General features: G+C 42.6%; 2 protein-coding genes across 2 annotated transcripts in view; both read right to left on the reverse strand.

Annotated features, from left to right (window-relative positions):
- The window catches only part of aldh4a1 (aldehyde dehydrogenase 4 family, member A1), a 29,880-nt gene extending 21,144 nt beyond the window's left edge, over positions 1 to 8,736 (reverse strand). The window contains exons 1-4 of the mRNA XM_088337418.1: positions 8,559 to 8,736; positions 833 to 929; positions 625 to 717; positions 500 to 547 (exon numbers count right to left, since the gene is read on the reverse strand). Of these exons, the coding sequence (XP_088193544.1) occupies positions 500 to 547; positions 625 to 717; positions 833 to 929; positions 8,559 to 8,602 (282 nt within the window). The 5' untranslated portion in view covers positions 8,603 to 8,736. The remainder of the gene's footprint in view (positions 1 to 499; positions 548 to 624; positions 718 to 832; positions 930 to 8,558) is intronic.
- Positions 8,737 to 18,332: 9,596 nt separating this feature from the next.
- LOC148363512 (uncharacterized) lies at positions 18,333 to 20,185 on the reverse strand. Its single transcript, XM_088337070.1, has 2 exons — positions 18,813 to 20,185; positions 18,333 to 18,465 (listed from the first exon to the last, which is right to left on the reverse strand). The coding sequence occupies exon 1, from the start codon at positions 20,150 to 20,152 to the stop codon at positions 19,226 to 19,228; it is 927 nt and encodes a 308-aa protein (XP_088193196.1). The 5' UTR covers positions 20,153 to 20,185; the 3' UTR covers positions 18,333 to 18,465; positions 18,813 to 19,225.
- Positions 20,186 to 20,909: the final 724 nt, after the last annotated feature.

Genomic DNA, 20,909 nt, shown 5'->3' on the forward strand with positions numbered 1-20,909 from the left:
GTCTCAAAATCCCGCTTTAAACTTCTCCACAACAGTATCTCAGACCTGCCTGGTGTGTTCCTCGTTCTTCATGATGCTCTCTGCACTTCAAACAGACCTCTGAGACTATCACAGTGCAGGTGTATTCATACAGAGACTTGATTACACACAGGTGGATTCCATTTGTCATCGCTAATCATTTAGATCAACATTGAATCATTCAGAGATCCTCACTGCACTTCTGGAAAGAGTGTGCTGCACTGACAGTAAAGGGGCTGAATAATTTTGCACACCCACTTTTTGTTTTTTTTATTTGTTAAAATAGTTTAAAATATCCAATAAAGTGTGTTCCACTTCATGATTGTGTCCCACGTATTGTTTATGCTTCACAAGAAAGTTTTATATATTTATGTTTGAAGTTTGAAATGTGGCAAAAGGTCACAAAGGGGGCCAAATAGTTTTGCAAGCCACTGTATGTATGACATGAGTGGGATAGAGAGTCAGCTGCACAGATTTTCACCTTGTCAGCATGGCAGAACTTGGAGACTTCATGTGCGTGGTTGAAGGGCTTAAAAAGAAGATAAAATAAAGGTCATTCTAGGAAGTGAACAGAAAGCATTTTTTTGTTACAAGTCTTGGACTTACAGACAGCTGATATTGGATGTTGCTGGTCCAAATGTGTTCATCGCCGACCACGCAAGGAATCTCTTCTGTGCTGAACCTCACCTGCTCCAGCGCCTGAGCATGCATTAGAACACACGCGCGTGCACACACACACACACACACACACACACAATCATAATTTTGGCGCATTTGTTGCGGTTGATCCAAAAGGGACAGAAATAGAGGAGACCTGCAAGAGTTGCTGTCTTTCAGGACTTCCGTGCTTGAACTGGAGGACAGGCTCATTCCTCACTGACACGCTTCCGCACTGGGTTGATCTTTTGAAACTTTAAGGCACAAAAATAAATTGGATAACTCCACAGCACTGGTTCTCAAATATTGGGACAGGCCCTACTGGGGAGGCGTGAGACTCCTTCAGGGGGCGTGGTCACGTTTGACTTCTATGAACTTTTTTTTTTTTTTTTAACTTTCCCAGGCAAATAAAGTGCAATTGCACCTCCACTACAATAGTCGGCAGTGGCGTTCAGAGTGTTTTGTTTACATTTAGCCTCCACGCAGTGCATTAAGCAGCAAGTATAAGCATTCAGTTTACGGATTCCGGCAGATACAATAATTTTTTTCGGGATGTCGAAAAATATCCGGACATTGCTCTAAGTTAGATTGGGTATTGTGTGCACCTTTTTCCAAGTAGAGGACAGTACTGTAGTGATTCTCACCGCCGCGTGGCACGGTGAGAGGTCACCCAGAATCCACAACAAAGAAAAAATTCTGCTTCTACTTCCTGCTTCGTGTGTAATCATACCAACGTGTACTGTATCGCTAGCACGCTAAGAGGTTTGACGTTTTTACTGTATAATATCTCTAGCATCCATTCAATATGGTTAGTGTAAAGTGTAAGGAAGAGGCGAGCCGTTTCTTTTGAAACGAAAGTGGAATAAGAACGCTTAATGTGTTTTAGAAAATGGTAGGAACGCCTTTTTGGGCAACATTTTACCATTCTTGAATCGCAAGTAAAAAAGTAAGTAAAACTTCACTTGATTTGTTTATAGAGCATATTATTTTATTAAATATTTATTTTTTAGTACAAAACAATAAAGGTTACTTATACAATCTTAAACATACTTATATAAACCATAAACATACAAAATTTAGCACTGAAGCAACTTACGAACAAATTCAACTTACGAACGATCGACGGGAAACAAACTCATTCGTAGGTCGGGTAGCGTCTGTAGCTGCAAATGAGTATTTGAACACCTAAGAAAATGAATGTTAATATTTGGTACAGTAGCCTTTGTTTGCTATTACAGAGGTCAAACGTTTCTTGTAGTCTTTAACCAGGTTTGTGCACACTGCAGGAGGGATCTTGGCCCACAGGTGGACTTCTAATGAGTGGAGAAAAAGGTCTTTCAGGGTCAGAAGTCTGGTCGGTCGGTCGGTCGGTCGGTCGGTCGATAGATAGATAGATAGATAGGTGTTCAAATACTTATTTGCAGCTGTATCACACGAATAAATTGTTAAAAAAAATCCTGCATTTTGAATTCCATTTTTTTTAAACATGGCAGTGACCGAAGTGGGGATTACACTGTGTAAAAGATATACAAATTTGTCAACCTGGGATTTCTAATAAAAATTACCATTGGCATGGTAGTTCATGGAGTGAGTGAGTTATCTTGGCGATATCCAGTGGACATCTTTGAAACTTCAGCTCATTTTTTTATATGATGCGGAACATTTTTCTTTTGTACTTCTCTCAGAGAAAATTAGCTTGAACTAAACATACGCAACCTGTTGTTTTTTTTTTTGTTTTTAGTTTTCTCTCTCTCATGAGTGAATTGTGGAACATTAACTTGTTTTTAAGTCTGCCTTTGTTGGTTCAGGTGTCCGCATGCAGAGAGACTTAACCAAACATGCACACAATTACACACACTTTTACACAGCATAGACAAATATCTAATCCAGGGGTCTTCAAAGTAGTGCCCGCTAGTGAAAGCTGAAATACCCGGAGGCAGTGTTCCCTCTTATATACGTGCGTGCGCAATTGCGCACTGCTCGCACATTATCAGCGGACAAGAAAATCTAGCCAGCGCACAAAAATGAGGGCTCAAAATTACTATTTAAGAAGCGACTTAAGTCAAAGTTACAGTGCACGAAGGTAAAAATACGCGGGTTCCCCTGACGTTGTGTCCTAAATGCGGTATTTTGAAGTCAATGTCGAACGAAGTTGAAAAGTAAAGTTAGTAGAGTTTGCCGAGAACCGGCTTCTTCGGCTCGGCTCACTAAAAGGAACAGGCTCTTTCGGGTCCTAAATGGCTCTTCAGGTTGTTTTTGCTTCTTTAATCCCAACATGACCAAAAATTATGTAAAATTATGCACAAAATGACTTAAAGGAATGGGGGAATAGAACAAAAAAGAAAAAAATACCAAAATGAAAAAGTAGTGAAAAGCTCAGAAAAAAAGAAACAAAAAGAAGCGAAAAAAAGAAAGAAAAATTTAGAAAAAAGCCAAAAAAAAAAGAAAAGAAAGAAATGTAGGAAAAAAGTAAATAGAGAACAAAAAGAAAAAAGTAACAGCTCAGAAAAAATAAACACAATGAGATTTATTTGAGGATTTTTTTAAAAAAGTAGAAAAAAAAACACAGAAAAAAGAAGAAAAAGTTTGTGTTGCATTCAAATAATTTTGAGTTATATCAAGTGAATCTTGTTGCCAACATTGTACTTCCACTAAAAAATGTGATTAAGTACAGTTCTGTATCGTTATAACCGACTAAATAAGCCCCCCAAAATGTTAATATTATGCGACAAAATATGTCAGGAAATAAAAAGAAATGGATATCTTGTGAAATAATTGTAAGAACAAACGTCGTTTGTAGGCCGTACAACCTTTGCAATAGTACATGAGTCAATTAATTCAAAAGAGAAAAATAATTTTGCATTGCAGGAAACTCAGCAGAATGTAACTTGATGTCAAGTTTTGGACATGTTTGATAATTAATTATCTTGCCACACTTGGGATTATGGTTGCTCACTGTTGTTTCAAGCGTTGCTCACTGTTGTTTCAAGCGTTGCTCACCGACTTTGTGTGAACGCTCAGAAATTAGAGGGAACATTGCCCGCAGGCCTTTCCTAAAGGTAGTTTAACAGGGCTGCGTCATTGTGATTTTCTAGTAAAATATTTTTTTATTGCTTGACTGAATGTATTTAACCCTACTTTTAATAATTAACCTGGTAATAACATAGTAACAACGTAGTTATAACAAAATAGTTTGTTATTTCAGAAATGCATTTTAAACTGGGTGCCCTTTGTGCAAATCAGTAAGTGATTCGAAACTTTGGTTAATGTTCATATCACTGATCCTTAACCAATTGTCCAGTACTTTTGGACCTTGGGATTTTACTCTTCCCACATGTGTGCATACTAAGAATCGACCAATATAGGATTTTAGGGCCAATATGATACTGATTATTAGTATTAGGGAGGCCGGGAACCTATATTTGGAGCCAATATTCCTTTGCTGAAAAGCTTGGCGTAAGAAAATATTAATGCAAAAAGAAACAAAGAATAGTTTATAAATCCAAATGAAGGTTTAATAGTTTTCTGAAACCTTTTACAGTAAATAAATTAGAATTTCAAAACAACTAACATGACTAATCTTTTACCTAAACCAAAAACTGACGTAACCCACCTGGAAAAGGTGGTTAAGAAAAGCTTTTATTTATTTTGTACTATTATCCATAGGTATTTTGCCTTTGAATTAAATATGATTTTATTTTGGAAACCTGGAGTTTTATAACGGATATCGGAATTTGCCCCTGCAATAACTCACTCGAGCTTAACACTGCTAGAGATATCGCAATCACAATCATCAAATCTCTGGGAGGGATTAAAAACAAGAAAAAAAGGTCCACTGAACTACTAGGAAGCCCCATATTGCATTTTTCCTTTCTCTATTTTCCTTGACTTTGACTAGACACCAACCGTATTTTTTTCCCTTTCGAACTAACTCAACTCAATAGGTCACCCAATGTTATTTTATTTAATTTTGGGCTCAATATTCTGCATTTACTGTGCGGGTCAGATGTATCGACATTTTGTTCTGTATACACGTGTACTAGAATGACAATAAAGTATATCTGAATCTGAATTTAGTGTTGTTGTAAATGTTCAAAAGTTTTTGAACCTATAGGTGGGTTACACTAACGGTGCAGGAAATAAAATTAGGCTTGGCAGCAACTAGTTTAATCATAGGCTACATAAAAACTTAAATATCTCCCTGATTATATTTTTTTACAATAAATAAGAATGTCAATACAACCAATACGACTCCAAACAAAAGGACCTTGTTGCATGTGATTGCAAAAAAAAAAAATCAGGAGAGAATAAAAACCTTCTATTTCTGTGCGTTCCACCTTAGATTAGTCAAAGTTAGTAGCACGTGCAGTGATTTTTTTTTCAGTTTGGGACAACACTTGAGAGTGTTACCTTTCAAAAGAGACCAACACCGTCCATATTCTCCAAACTGTTCAAGAACTTCATTCAATTTACTTCGGGCATCTAAATTTACTTCAGGAATCTATTGGGTTGGGATTGTAGGCAAATTTTACAGGAATGTTAAGGGGTTAAACATCACTTTCTCAGTTTGCAAGCTGTTTGAGGGTGTGCCAATGTCCAGCAAAGCCTAACCACCTAGCCTCAGTTACTAATGTGGCGGAGCGGTTCACAAGTGTTAAGCTTTCCAGCATTCCCATGCTATTTCAAATTAAAAAACTATGTCTACTACTTACCACTTTAGATATAGGTACATTGCATATATGAACACTCTCACATACTTTATTCGATTTACGATGTTACAAAAATACATGCCAACTCCGCAATTCTTTTCTTCAGTCAACAAACTTAAGGTTTAGGTAAAATTTAACTAGGAATATCTAATTTTCACCATTCATTTACAACGGGACTTCTTAGTCTAATTTAACCACGCCCACTGCAATGGATATTTCTTCTGGTGCATATACAAGGCTTAAAATGCAAAGGAGTCATATTGAAAAACTTCTACAATGTTTTTGAGCATAATATACTTCTGCCAACTATTATTGCTGCTATCTGCACAACTCATCAGGAAATCACACATATTCATTTATTTTTAACATTTTTATCATTTCACACATTGTTATATTTTTACTTTTATCTCACTATCTGCAGTGAAAAAAGAAAATCTCCAATCTCATAATTCTGTAAAATGACATCAAAGGTCATTCTATTCTATACTCTTAAAGTTTTAATTAAGTGATTTAACACAAGACTTAACACACAGAGCGCGCCAATGAGTAAATCCATCCTCCACCGCACCACACAAAGAAAAAGAAACAAAGAACAAAAAGCCTGGCCCAGCCCGAACATAACAATATACATTTTGGGACTGACCCTATCCAAATTTCGGGTCAAGCTTCTTACCTCTCACTGTAATGCAATTGTGCATGCTCTTTTTTTTCAATATAATACATTAATTTATGTAATAATCCAAACTTGGTCTCAAACAAACTGAAAGAAGGTATGGGTCTAAAAACACCTCAATATACATTACCCTGTAGATCTGGGTCTCCAACGTGGTGGCCCAAAGAACAGTGCTAGGTCATTGTGATTTTGCTGTAAAATGATTATTTTTGTTTGTTGACTGAATCTATTTAACCTTTCTTCCAATAATTAACATGGTAGTAAGAAAGTAATATCAGTGACAACATAGTAATAACATGATAAATTCGTATTTTAGAAATGGATATCAAACTGGGTGCGTATTGCACCAATTAATAACAAAAAGTAGCGCACAGCTCGAAAAAGGTTGTAGAGACCTGCTGTTGATAGAGCAATGACTGTTTAAAACATATATATCAAACATTTATCTGATTGATTCCGCGTTTACAAATTGAAAAAAAAAATGGAGGAGAGAAATATGTTTTTCTTTCAATTTGGTTTCTGTAGGGGGACAAACATGACACAAGCTAACATTTTTCAATGCTCTAAAATTGTGTGGAATAAATATTACTTTTCAACTGCAGTTGTTACCACATAACTATGAGATGAGAGGGTAATCAGCTCCTTCACGTATTCTCCTCCTGTCTTTCCTGTTAGAACCGAGCGGCGCACAGGTAATGGCCTTTTTAAAGTGTCAGCATCACAATGCTGTCATAAGCACTTTTTTAGTAACAACGTAACTGTATTTATTAAAGCCCCAGTGTGTAATATTTGACCCCTAGATGGCACTGTTATCTAATACGAACAAAAACCAGTGCCATAGCAAGCAACAAGACGGCAGACAAACATGACGGCGGCCTAAATACGGATTCCACCGAGTTGAGAAAAAAAACCTTATATTTTTTAATAAAAAATAACATTGGTATAATAGTTCATGTATTTTTGCCTAGCATCCAAATTCACATTTTTTACTGAAAGTTTTTTGTACCATTTAAAGGGAATAAATATTACACATTGTCCCTTTAAGTGATTTCTAAATTTTTTGTAAGTATACATTTTGAATGGCAGCACGGCGGCGCAGTGGTTAGCGCTTGTGCGGCACAGTTCATGTCATGGGAACCTGTCGTGGGTTCAAATCCAGCTCCAGACTTCCTGTGCGGAGTTTGTATGTTCTCCCCGTGCTTGCATGGGTTTCCTCCGGGCACTCAGGTTTCCTCCCATGTTCCAAAAACATACATTTCAGGTGAATTGGACGGTCCAAATTGTCCATAAGTGTGAATGGGCGAATGAGTTGTCTGTCCCTGTGTGCCCTGCGATTGGCTGGCAACCAGTTCAGGGTGTCCCCTGCCCACTGCCCGGAGATGGCTGGGATGGGCTCCAGCCCCCCCGCGACCCTAATGAGGATAAGCGGTGTAGCTGATGAGATGAGATAGATTTTGAATGACACTTGAGGATATTATTTGTGGTTTGTTGCTCAGGCTTGAGGATGGCTGATTTCAGTATCAAATGAGAGCGAACAAGCTGCTGTGTTTTACACATGCACTAACTTGTTTAACATTTGCACAGAAATCAAACTAACTGCAATAATGTGATGTTATCTACTTTACCATATCAAAAGGCTGCCGTTTTACTTTTATAAATGCATCCTATTCCTAAGACTTAAAAAGTGGTCGACGGCGCCCTCTGTTGGCTGCGGCTGCATCGGCTCGCTACAACGGGTCAGGTGCAATCGACATTTCGTTCTGTGTACATTGTTACACAGAATGACAATACAAGGAAATTATTATTATTATTATTATGTTTTATTGCTCCATTTGTTGTCCAGATAAGGGGCACTTTATGCATGTTCCATTTTGTTATTGTTTTTTAATCTTTAAAATGAAAATGAACTCGAAAATAGGATTTCTTTACAGCATGTCTTTTGATTTATCAAAGCAAAGAAACATACTTTTATTCATTAATATTGTAATGACGGTAAATTTGAGGTGATATCATACAATAGATAGCTTTGATAGGCTCCAGCACCCCCACGACCTTACTGAGGATAACCGGTCCAGATGGTGGATGGATGGATGGATAGATGGATGGATGGTCCAAGATGGCTCTTCATATATTTTGGGTTGCCAACCCCTGATCTAACATTACTGTGTATGTTGGTTCAGCCAGTAACCAAAAAAATAAGAACGTCTGAAAAATGTGGGGCGTAAAAAGAAAGAACTAATTTTATCCTGGTTGGAAATACATTGAACTAATCCGGTGTCAGGAACGGGAACCCACCCACAATCTAAAGGTGAACTCAAAACATGGCGGGTGTAATGTTAGTGTGACGCCATATTATAGGCGGGACTTATCTTAACCAGCGTTAGCACAGCATGACTATTAGCTGTGGAACTTTAGCCGAAAAGAATTTAGCTATTTTGTCTCGGCGTCCATTTTTTCTGAGCCGTTTTTCGCTTGTGTGTGCGGAGGGCGAGTGAACTCACCCGCGCCATGAGTACCGCCTGGCTGCTGCCGTCACCCTCAACATGTTTTCAGCAGCAGAAGGAGCTAAGAGTGACGCTCGAGCTACGTCTTCGCCAGAGCTTGAGCTCTTCAATCTCCTCCCCTCTGTTCACGTCCTGTCAGCTGACGAACTACCCATTGCCAAACAAAAAAAAGGTCGACGACAACCAGTAGGTGTGCTTTTACAATTATTTTCATTTATATATATATATATATATATATATTGTAGCGAGCAGAGACGGGAGTCGTAGGCAGAGTGTCAAACAAAGGTGCCAACGAAAGCTGCTTTAATGACATTTCAACTTGCAATCACAAAACAAACACGAGAGTGGCTCGAGCCGGCCGAATTAAGAGTCCCCCTAGGAACTCGCTAACTAAACAATGGTTCCGTGGGTGAATTATGTAAAACCCACTACACAAGCCCCCCCAGAATTCACCCATAGTCAAAGTCTCTGTGCCTGGTTGGGACGCTGACCCGGCCACTGCGGGTACAAGGAGCTGGAACAGCGGGGGGGTGAGAGCTTGTGGACTCAGTTGGAGAGCCCACAGGTGCTGGGGGCGGAGGGTCAGAGTGGGTACCCACAGGGCCGGAGGGTCGTGTCGCAGGAGGACGGCCGCGCCGTGGGGCTTGGGCCAGTTCCAATGGCTTGGACATATCCATGTGGGCAGGCTTAACCCTGTCCACGGAGACAGTCTCTGGCCTACCACCAATGTCCACGACCATGGTCTTGTCACCATGCTGCAGGACCTTAAACGGTCCATCATAAGGAGGGCGCAATGGTCCGCGGTGGGCATCGTGGCGAATGAAAACAAAACCAGCCGAGCGCAGGTTGGAGGGAACCCGTAATACTGGCCTGCCGTGTCGCGATGTGGGGATAGGCACAAACGCTCCTGCAGTGCCCTGCAAGATGGACTTCTCCCTGGATGCAGCCCAGGGTGTCGTTGGGTCTGGGATGAAATCACCTGGCACCCGCAGCACTTGACCGTAAACCAACTCAGCTGAAGAGCACTGAAGGTCCTCTTTGGGAGCGGTCCTCAGTCCCAGCATGACCCAGGGTAGCTTATCGACTCAGTCCCCATCGGTCAGGCTGGCGCGCAGGGCCGCTTTCATCGAGCGGTGGAACCGCTCGCACAACCCGTTAGCCTGGGGGTGGTAGGCAGTGGTGCGGTGAAGTTTGACTCCCAGGCTCTCGGCAACCGTGTTCCACACCTCGGAGGTGATCTGTGCGCCCCTGTCAGATGAGAGATCTGCAGGGGGTCCAAAACGGGCGACCCATGTGCCGATGAACGCCCGGGCCACATCGACAGCTGAGGTGGAAGTCAGCGGAACTGCTTCAGGCCAACGGGTCGTCCTGTCCACCATCGTCAGGAGGTAAGTGAAACCGTGTGAAGGGGGCAGTGGGCCCACCAGGTCAATGTTAACGTGGTCAAACTTCCGTTCGGGGATGGCGAATGGTACCAATGGGGCCTTGATGTGACAGTGCACTTTGGCGCGTTGACATGCCACGCATGAGTCGACCCAGTCCCGGACGTCCTTTCTCATCCCTTTCCACACAAACTTCTGGGCCACTAGCTTAATGGATGCTTTCCTGCCAGGATGAGACAGGCCGTGTATTGCCTCAAAAACAGCCCGACGCCAGCCAGCAGGGACAAGCGGCCTAGGCCAACCCATGGAGAGGTCACAACAAAGCTTGGCCCCTGAGTCTCCGACCGCAACCTCCTCCAGCCGCAAACCAGTGTCTGAGCTCTTGAGCATTTGGATGCCGTTATCAGAAGCCTGGTCCACACTCATACTGGAATAATCAAGCCCCAATTGCACAGCGCTGATGGTTGCTCTGGACAGGCAATCCGCAACCACGTTGGACTTCCCAGCAATGTGCCTGATGTCAGTCGTGTATTCCGATATGAATGACAGCTGGCGCTGCTGGCGGGCGGACCACGGTTCGGACATCTTGGACATGGAGAACGTAAGAGGCTTATGATCAACAAAGACGATGAACTCACGGCCCTCCAAGATGAAACGGAAGTGGCGGATCGCCAACCAGATGGCAAGTAGTTCTCTGTCGAATGCACTGTATTTACGTTCTCTGGGGACCAGCTGGCGACTAAAAAAGGCGGCGAGTGGCTGCCAAGCATTGTCAATCCACTGCTCGAACACGGCACCCACTGCTAGGTCTGATGCGTCTGTAGTCAGTGCGACTGGGGCTCCGGGAGCTGGGTGAGCCAGCATGGCTGCCTGGCACAGCGCGGTTTTTGTGTCCTCGAATGCCTTGGTCCTCTCAGCGGTCCATTCAACAGCTTGATTGGGTGACCTACCCTTGAGGGCCTCGTAGAGTGGGCGCATGACATCAGCGGCTCGGCGAATAAACCTATGGTAGAATGTCACCATGCCGAGAAACTCCCCGAGGCCCCGTGCTGTTGGCGGCAGAGGAAAGGTAGAGACAGCCTCTACCTTAGACGGTAGGGGGGAAGCCCCATCCTTGGTGATGAGATGCCCAAGGAAGTGGATGGAGGGTACGCCAAAAACACATTTCTCTGAGGTGCTCCAAGTGTTCCTCTTCTGAGGAGCTGGCAACAAGGACGTCGTCCAGGTAGACGAACACAAAAGGCATGTCCCTGAGCACTGAATCCATCAGCCTTTGGAAAGACTGAGCGGCATTTTTCAGTCCGAACGGCATCCTGAGAAATTCGAACAACCCAAATGGAGTTATCACGACCGTCTTCGGTATATCTGAGGGATGCACTGGCAGTTGGTGGTATCCCCGCACTAGGTCCACCTTGGAAAAGAGAAGTTTGCCCGCCAGGTGTGCAGAGAAGTCTTGAATGTGCGGGACTGGGTAACGGTCGGGCGTGGTAGCCTCGTTAAGGCGGCGATAGTCCCCGCATGGGCGCCAGCCACCGCCTGGTTTCGGGACCATGTGTAGTGGAGAGGCCCAGGGGCTGTCTGATCGGCGAATGATGCCGAGACGTTCCATGTTCGCAAATTCAGATTTAGCAGCTGTTAGTCTGTCTGGATTGAGTCGTCGGGCCCTGGCATGAACAGGGGGCCCCTTGGTCTCAATGTGGTGCTCAACCCCATGTCTGGTCGTGGAGGCTGAGAAGGTGGGCTTCGCCAGACTGGGGAATTCAGCGAGGAGCCGGTGGTAAATATCACCGTCCAAGAGAGCTGGACAGACCCTCAAAATTCCCTTTGTCGCGGACACACGCGAGAGAGAAATTCAATGCGTCAACGAGGCGGCCATTTTTCACATCGACGAGTAATCCATTGGCACACAGAAAATCTGCACCAAGAAGAGGAAAAGCAATATCCGCAGTGACAAAGTCCCATGTAAACTGCTGACCCCCAAAACACACGTCCACTGTCCGTGTCCCGTATGTGCGGATGGGGGTGTCATTGGCAGAAGTTAATGGAGGTCCATGTGTTCCCCCCCGCACATCGTCCACATTGGCAGGGAGGACGCTCCTCTGGGCGCCGGTGTCACACAAGAACTTTTAGCCAGAGATGGCGTCCCGGATGAACAGTAGCCGGTTTCTTGCGCCTGCACTCACGGCCGCTACAGAGTGCAGGCCTTGAAGTTTCCCGTCGCGTTGGAGGTGCAAGGGGGACGGCACTTCTTGGCCTTGGACCCAAAACGTGCATGGTAGTAACACAGACCTGACACCTTCTGATCGTCAGTGGCCGCGCGTGCCTTGCTGGCTGGGGGCGTCGCACTTGATGGTGTGTAGGTGCGTGTAGGGGCCAGCACCTCATGTATGTATCTATGCGTGGCCAGGAAAAAACGGTCCGCTTCCTCTGCCAATGCACGCGGATCTGTAATGGTTGTATTCGCAAGCGCCGTCTGGACATGCGGCGGCATGTGACGCAGAAACAGTTCAATGAAAAGAAAATTTGGCTCTTCGGTGCCAAGCAAGTTTAACATCATTTCCATGTGATCCGATGGCTTACTGTCTCCTAAGCCCTGAATAGCAAGGAGGCGTCGAGCACGCTCAGAACGCGACAGTTCAAAGATTCTGAGGAGATATGCCTTCAGTCCCTTATATTTATCCAGTTCAGGAGGGGATGTGATGAAACTCACCGCTCTGGCTGCAGTTGAGCTCCCCAAAGCAGACACCACGTGGTAATAGCGAGAGTCATCATTAGTGATTACGTGCAGGGCGAATTGAGCCTCTGCTTGTGCGAACCACGTTAACGCCGATGACTCCCAGAACTCGGGGAGCTTGAGAACGGGCGCGTATGCCATGACTGTATGCTCAGTATTATGCACAGCCTCGGAAACTTCCACGAGACTAACGTCGGGGTCACCAATGTAGCGAGCAGAGACGGGAGTCGTAGGCAGAGTGTCAAACAAAGGTGCCAACGAAAGCTGCTTTAATGACATTTCAACTTGCAATCACAAAACAAACACGAGAGTGGCTCGAGCCGGCCGAATTAAGAGTCCCCCTAGGAACTCGCTAACTAAACAATGGTTTCGTGGGTGAATTATGTAAAACCCACTACAATATATATATATATATATATATATATATATATGTGTATATATATATATATATATATATATATATATGTATATATATATATATATACATATATGTATATATATATATATATATATATACATATATGTATATATATATATATATATATATACATATATGTATATATATATATATATATATATATATGTATATATATATATACATATATGTATATATATATATATATATATATATACATATATGTATATATATATATATATATATATATACATATATGTATATATATACATATATGTAACGGGTGTAATAATTTTTGTTTTATTGAAATTCCTGCTGAAATATGTGTATAGTTTTTGGTAAATGTCCTGCAATGCTGAGTCCAACAGTGCCATCTGCTGGTATGGGGTGGGGTTTGGTTTTGGCTTCTAACATGTGACCTGGAGGCGGGGTTTGTTATTAGTCTTACCAGAGAGAACTACAAAGGTAAGACATATCTTTTGGTGCTCCACAAAAGAAGTTAATTTCAAACATTATAACCCCAGCTGACGAATCTCTCACCATGCATAGTAATGTGATTGATATTGTCAAGCTGTTTAGGTTTATTTTCGTTTTGTTTCTGTTTTACTAAATATTAATTCCCCTTGTAGAGATCTAAGAGATCAGACCCAGCAGAAAAAGCTAATGTTGTGACTCATCCATTTGCAGGTAAATTGTACCCATTTTCATACTCATTATTGTTTTTATTCCTATTTTCTCATATACATTAAAAAAGGATGATGTTGGTTAAAATTCAGACTAAAGAAAAACATGTTTTTGTCAATTCATTGTAAACGTTAAAAATCCACTATACGATCTCTTGTTAAAAGTATCTTGTTAAGATGTAAAAGTGTATTGCGATATTCTAAAATGTGTTTTATGTAAAGTGAAAAGAAAGCTCTTTGATATGCTTTGTTGTTAGTCTTACCAGAGAGAACTACAAAGAGATCAAAGAGATCAGACCCAGCAGAAAAAGCTAATGTTGTGACTCATCCATTTGCAGAAACTGTAATAATAAAAACCTCATCATCCAGTCCAGCGTGAATGTGGATCTTTGGTGGGACACGTACACCGTGGTTACACATATATATATATATATATATATATATATATATATAAATATATATATACTGGACTGTCTCAGAAAATTAGAATATTGTGATAAAGTTCTTTATTTTCTGTAATGCAATTAAAAAAACAAAAATGTCATACATTCTGGACTCATTACACATCAACTGAACTATTTCAAGCCTTTTATTATTTGAATATTGCTGAATTTGGCTTACAGCTTAAGAAAACGCAAAAATCCTATCTCAAAATATTAGAATATCATGAAAAAGTATACAAGTAGGCTATTCAACTAATCACCTGAATCATCTAATTAACTCGAAACACCTTGCGAGGGTTTCCTGAGCCTTAAAAACACTCAGCTTGGTTCAGTAAACTAAATCACAAGTATGGGGAAGACTGCTGATCTAACTGCTGTCCAGAGGACCATCATTGATACCCTCCATCAGGAGGGTAAGACACAAAAAGAAATTTCTCAAAGAGCAGGCTGTTCACAGAGTGCAGTTTCAAAGCATATCCACAAAAAGTCTGTTGGAAGGGAAAAATGTGGCCGGAAACGCTGCACAACCAAGAGAGATGACCGCAGCCTTAACAAAATTGTGAAGAAGAGCCGCTTCCAGAATTTGGGGGAGCTTCAAAGACAGTGGGCTGAAGCTGGAGTCCAGGTATCAAAAGCCACAGTTCACAGACGTGTCCGGGAAATGGGCTACAATAGCCGTATTCCCATGGTCAAGCCACTTCTGAACTCAAGACAACGGAAGAAGCGTCTGACTTGGGCTATGGAGAAGAAGCACTGGACAGTTGCAGAGTGGTCCAAAGTCCTCTTTTCAGACGAAAGCAAGTTTTGCATTTCATTTGGAAGTCAAGGCGCCAGAGTCTGGAGAAAGGCTGGAGAGGAGCAAAATCCAAGTTGCTTGAAATCCAGTGTGAAGTTCCCACTGTCAGCAATGGTTTGGGGAGCCATGTCAGCTGCTGGTGTTGGTCCACTGTGTTTCATCAAGTCCAGAGTAAATGCAACTGTGTACCAAGAGATTTTAGAGCACTACATGCTCCCATCTGCTGAAAAGCTCTATGGAGATGAGGATTTCATTTTCCAGCATGATCTGGCACCTGCCCACAGTGCCAAAACCACCAGTAACTGGTGCACTGACCATGGCATCACTGTCCTTGATTGGCCTGCTAATTCCCCTGACCTGAACCCCATCGAGAATTTGTGGGGTATAGTTAAGAAGAAGATGAAAGACACCAGACCTACAAATGCAAATGAGCTGAAGGCCGCTATCGAAGCATCCTGGGCATCAATAACACCTCAGCAATGCCACAGGCTGATTGCCTCCATGCCACGCCGGATTGATGCAGTAATCCGTGCAAAAGGATTCCCAACCAAGTACTGAGTGCATCAATGGACATTTTCAAATGTTTGATTTAGTTTTGCTGTTATAAAATTATTTTTTTACTTGGTCTGAGGAAGTATTCTAATATATTGAGATAGGATTTTTGAGTTTTTTTCAGCTGTAAGCCAAAATCAGCAATATTAAAATAATAAAAGGCTTGAAATAGTTCAGTTGATGTGTAATGAATCCAGAATGTATGACATTTTTGTTTTTTTAATTGCATTACAGAAAATAAATAACTTTATCACAATATTCTAATTTTCTGAGACAGTCCAGTATATATATATATATGTAACCGCGGTGTACGTGTCCCACCAAAGATCCACATTCACGCTGGACTGGATGATGAGGTTTTTATTATTACAGTTTCTGCAAATGGATGAGTCACAACATTAGCTTTTTCTGCTGGGTCAGATCTCTTTGATCTCTTTGTAGTACTCTGGTAAAACTGACAACAAAGCATATCAAAGAGCTTTCTTTTCACTTTACAGAAAATACATTTTAGAATATCACAATACATGTATAAATCTTTGCATTTTAACAAGATACTTTTAGCAAGAGATCGTATAGTGGATTTTTAACGTTTACAATGAAGTCAACATGTTTTTCTTTACTCTGAATTTTAACCAACATCATCCTTTTTTTTAATGTATATGAAAAATAGGAATAAAAACAATAATGAGTATAAAAATGGGTACAATTTACCTGCAAATGGATGAGTCACAACATTAGCTTTTTCTGCTGGGTCAGATCTCTTTGATCTCTACAAGGGGAATTAATATTTAGTAAAACAGAAACAAAACGAAAATAAACCTAAACAGCTTGACAATATCAATCACATTACTATGCATGTTGAGAGATTTGTCAGCTGGGGTTATAAAGTTTAAAATTAACTTATTTTGTGGAGCACCAAAAGATATGTCTTACCTTTGTAGTACTCTGGTAAAACTGACAACAAACCCCACCTCCTGGTCACATGTTAGAAGCCAAAACCAAACCCCACCCCATACCAGCAGATGGCACTGTTGGACTCAGCATTGCAGGACATTTACCAAAAACTATACACATATTTTAGCAGGAATTTCAATAAAATAAAAGTTATTATCACACCCGTTACATATATATATAAATATATATATATATATATATATATATATATATACAGCAGCACGGCGGCGCTTGTGCGGCACAGTTCATGTCATGGGAACCTGTCGTGGGTTCAAATCCAGCTCCAGACTTCCTGTGCGGAGTTTGTATGTTCTCCCCGTGCTTGCGTGGGTTTCCTCCGGGCACTCCGGTTTCCTCCCACGTTCCAAAAGCATGCATTTCAGGTGAATTGGCCGGTCCAAATTGTCCCTAGGTGTGAATGAGCGAATGCGTTGTCTGTCCCCGTGTGCCCTGCGATTGGCTGGCAACCAGTTCAGGGTGTCCCCTGCCCACTGCCCGGAGATGGCTGGGATGGGCTCCAGCCCCCCCGCGACCCTAATGAGGATAAGCGGTACGGCTGATGAGATGAGATGAGATATATATATATATATATATATATATATTTGAAAAAACAATAAAAGTCTTTCACGGTCGCCGATGAAAACATTGAGTGTTGTCAAAGTGGAAGTGAAGGGTCGTTCGCGAACGAGACGGCTCTTTGAACTGCACGAGAGCTGGTTCCCCATCAATAAGGAGCCGGCTTATTTCTCTGTCTCACTCTGTTTTTATACATCTTTCTATTTATTTCTGTGCCTCTCTTTATATTTCTTTATCTCTTTCTTTCAATCTTTATGTCTCTTTCTTTCTCTCTCTCTCACCCAATATTTTTGTTTCTTTGTATATATATTTCTTTCTGTCTTTCTCATCCTTTCTGTCTATATTTCTTTGACTTTCTTTCTCTCTTTTCTCACTGTCTATCCTTCTGTTTTTCTTTTTTTGTATCCATCCATTCATTGTCTTCCGCTTATCCAAGGTCGGGTCGCGGGGGCAGCAGCGTTAAAAGGGAAGCCCAGACGTCCCTATCCCCAGCAACCTCCTCCAGCTCATCCGACAGGACCTTTCGGCTCAGCTCCCTCTTCACCACGACGGACCGGTACAGGGTCCGAATGACGGCAGACGCTGCACCGACCCGTCTGTCGATCTCCCGTTCCATCCTACCCTCACTCGTGAACAAGACCCTAAGATACTCCTCCACTTGGGGCAAGACCTCCTCCCCGACCCGGAGGGAGCATACCACCCTTTTCCGACTGAGAACCATGGCCTCGGACTTGGAGGAGCTGATCCTCATCCCGGCCGCTTCGCACTCGGCTGCGAATCGCTCCAGCGAGAGCTGAAGATCACGGCCTGAGGAAGCCAACAGCACCACGTCATCTGCAAAAAAGCAGTGACGCAATGCTGAGGCCCCCAGACCGGACTCCATCCCCGCCAAGGCTGCGCCTAGAAATTCTGTCCATAAAAATTATGAACAGAATCGGTGACAAAGGGCAGCCCTGGCGGAGTCCAACCCTCACCGGGAACGAATCCAACTTACTGCCGGCAATGCGGACCAGTCTCTGGCACCGGGCATACAGGGACCGCACAGCCCGGATAAGACTGTGCGGTACCCCATATTCCCGAAGCACCCCCCATAGGGCCTCCCGAGGAACACGGTCGAATGCCTTCTCCAAGTCCACAAAACACATGTAGACCGGACAGGCAAACTCCCATGCACCCTCAAAGACCCTAAATCTTTGCATTTTAACAAGATACTTTTAGCAAGAGATCGTATAGTGGATTTTTAACGTTTACAATGAAGTCAACATGTTTTTCTTTACTCTGAATTTTAACCAACATCATCCTTTTTTTTTAATGTATATGAAAAATAGGAATAAAAACAATAATGAGTATAAAAATGGGTACAATTTACCTGCAAATGGATGAGTCACAACATTAGCTTTTTCTGCTGGGTCAGATCTCTTTGATCTCTACAAGGGGAATTAATATTTAGTAAAACAGAAACAAAACGAAAATAAACCTAAACAGCTTGACAATATCAATCACATTACTATGCATGTTGAGAGATTTGTCAGCTGGGGTTATAAAGTTTAAAATTAACTTATTTTGTGGAGCACCAAAAGATATGTCTTACCTTTGTAGTACTCTGGTAAAACTGACAACAAACCCCACCTCCTGGTCACATGTTAGAAGCCAAAACCAAACCCCACCCCATACCAGCAGATGGCACTGTTGGACTCAGCATTGCAGGACATTTACCAAAAACTATACACATATTTTAGCAGGAATTTCAATAAAATAAAAGTTATTATCACACCCGTTACATACACCCCCCTGAAATTCTGCTAAATATGGGAGTGCTACACTAAACAGAAAAAAAAAAATCACATGCCAAAAAGGCAAATACTGATGAAAAAGAGGACACGAAAACTGGTACAGTATTACAAGGAACAAACTGAAGTGCATGTCAGTTCTAAAACTCTCCCAAAAAGGAGTGTGAAAAGAAAGGAGGCGATCAAACTCCTAACTAAGCACAGACTCAAAGATGCCTGTTACATCTCTGAAATATCAAATATTGTTCCTGTAGTTGTAAGTGCTCACATAGGCACAATTCTTGTTTCTTACTCAAGCTTTGTTACTCAAACTGAAAGTGCATCTCTACTGAACTTAAACTAGGAACTTGCAGATATTGCGGACAGAGGATTGTCACCTACCACATGGTCATTCATCTGACAAATAAGACGACTAGGAGGCCTGATGGACTGGCGGACCCTAAGACCATAACGGTTAGGTTGAGCACAATTAACCTGAGCTTGAAGGTCTGGGACAGTCAAGTCTAAACAGTCAGTATCAGGGGAGTCTGCGTCCGGATGGTCAGGGTTCAATGGGGTCTCGTCTGGGAGACCCATACCCAAAGGGATCATGTTTCCAGAGCACTGTGATGGGCTTTCCGTATTGTCACTTGAAGTATGGTCAACATCTTGTTCGGGGATGTGCTGACTTCCTCGACTGGATGTATCAACACTGCGAGAGTCGGACTGGGCATCAGATCTGCTGTCTAGTGAGTTATCCTCTACCTCTGGATGAACTTGCTCTTCACATGCCTGTATCACCCAGTTTACTGTACGGACATCAGTGTCTTCAACCGCGTCAGGTAAATCAGGGCATACATCACTTCCATGCATAGCAGCGTCAGACTCTGAGTGTTCAGATTCGCTGGCCAGATCATCCTCTAAGGGCAAGAAGCTAACAGAGAGCAGCAAATTCCTGTGAACTACCTTTTCTTTGCCCGTCAGACAATCCTTGACTCTATAGACATTGAGATCAGGCTTGAGTGATATGACTTCATACGGGGTCGACTCCCACTTGTCTGCAACTTTGCGTTTCCCCGGGACACCTCTGTTGGCGATCAACACCCGGTCTCCCACGACGAGAGGTGATCCTTTGGCCCTACGGTTGTACAGCTTGGCATGACGAGTCTGTTCTCTGAGAGTATTCCTCTGTACAATCTGAGCAGCCTCATGTAGATCTTTCTTCAGATGGCGTACAAAGTCAGAGTAGCTGACAACAGCGTCATTGGTATTAGCATGTTGAAACATGACATCGACAGGGAGACGAGGGATCCTACCAAACACTAGGTAAAACGGTGCAAACCAAGTCAAGTCAAGTCAAGTCATTTTTATTTGTATAGCCCTAAATCACGAAGAGTCTCAAACCCTGTTGTCTCATGCTCTGTGCAGTTATAGCAGAATGTGAGCTGCTGCAGCATTTGTGGCCACTTTGCTTTGGGCTGAGGGGGAAGGGTTCTGATCATATCTCCCAATGTTCGGTTGAATCGTTCTGCGATACCATTTCCCATGGGGTGGTACGGAGTCGTATGGGATTTCTGCACCCCTGCCATCTCTAGAAGCTCTTTGATCAGTTTGCTCTCAAAATTAGCTCCCTGATCAGAGTGGATACGCCGTGGGAAACCATAGACAAGGAAGAAATCCTGCCACAGACGGCGAGCAACTTGTTTGGCGGTTTGATTTCTGCAAGGGAAGGCGTGCGCCATCTTGGAGAAATGATCAGTTACGACCAGGACATCTACAGACTTGTTCTCTTGCTCAGCAGTCCAAAAGTCTATACAGACCAACTCCATAGGCTCAGAGGTGACTATGTTCTTGAGTGGTGCACGGTTGTGTGGTTCCGGTGTTTTCCCTACTACACAGCGTTGACAGGATTTAACATAATTCACAACATCACGTTCCATGCCATTCCAGAAGAATCGTTGCCTCACCAGAGACAAAGTACGGTTCTGGCCTTGGTGACCTGCTGAGTCATGTAAACCTTGAAGGACTTTCTGTTTCAATGAAT

Source organism: Urocampus carinirostris, chromosome 6 (assembly GCF_059441175.1).
Source record: "Urocampus carinirostris isolate Australia breed hairy pipefish chromosome 6, RoL_Ucar_1.0, whole genome shotgun sequence".
Lineage (NCBI taxonomy): Eukaryota > Metazoa > Chordata > Actinopteri > Syngnathiformes > Syngnathidae > Urocampus > Urocampus carinirostris.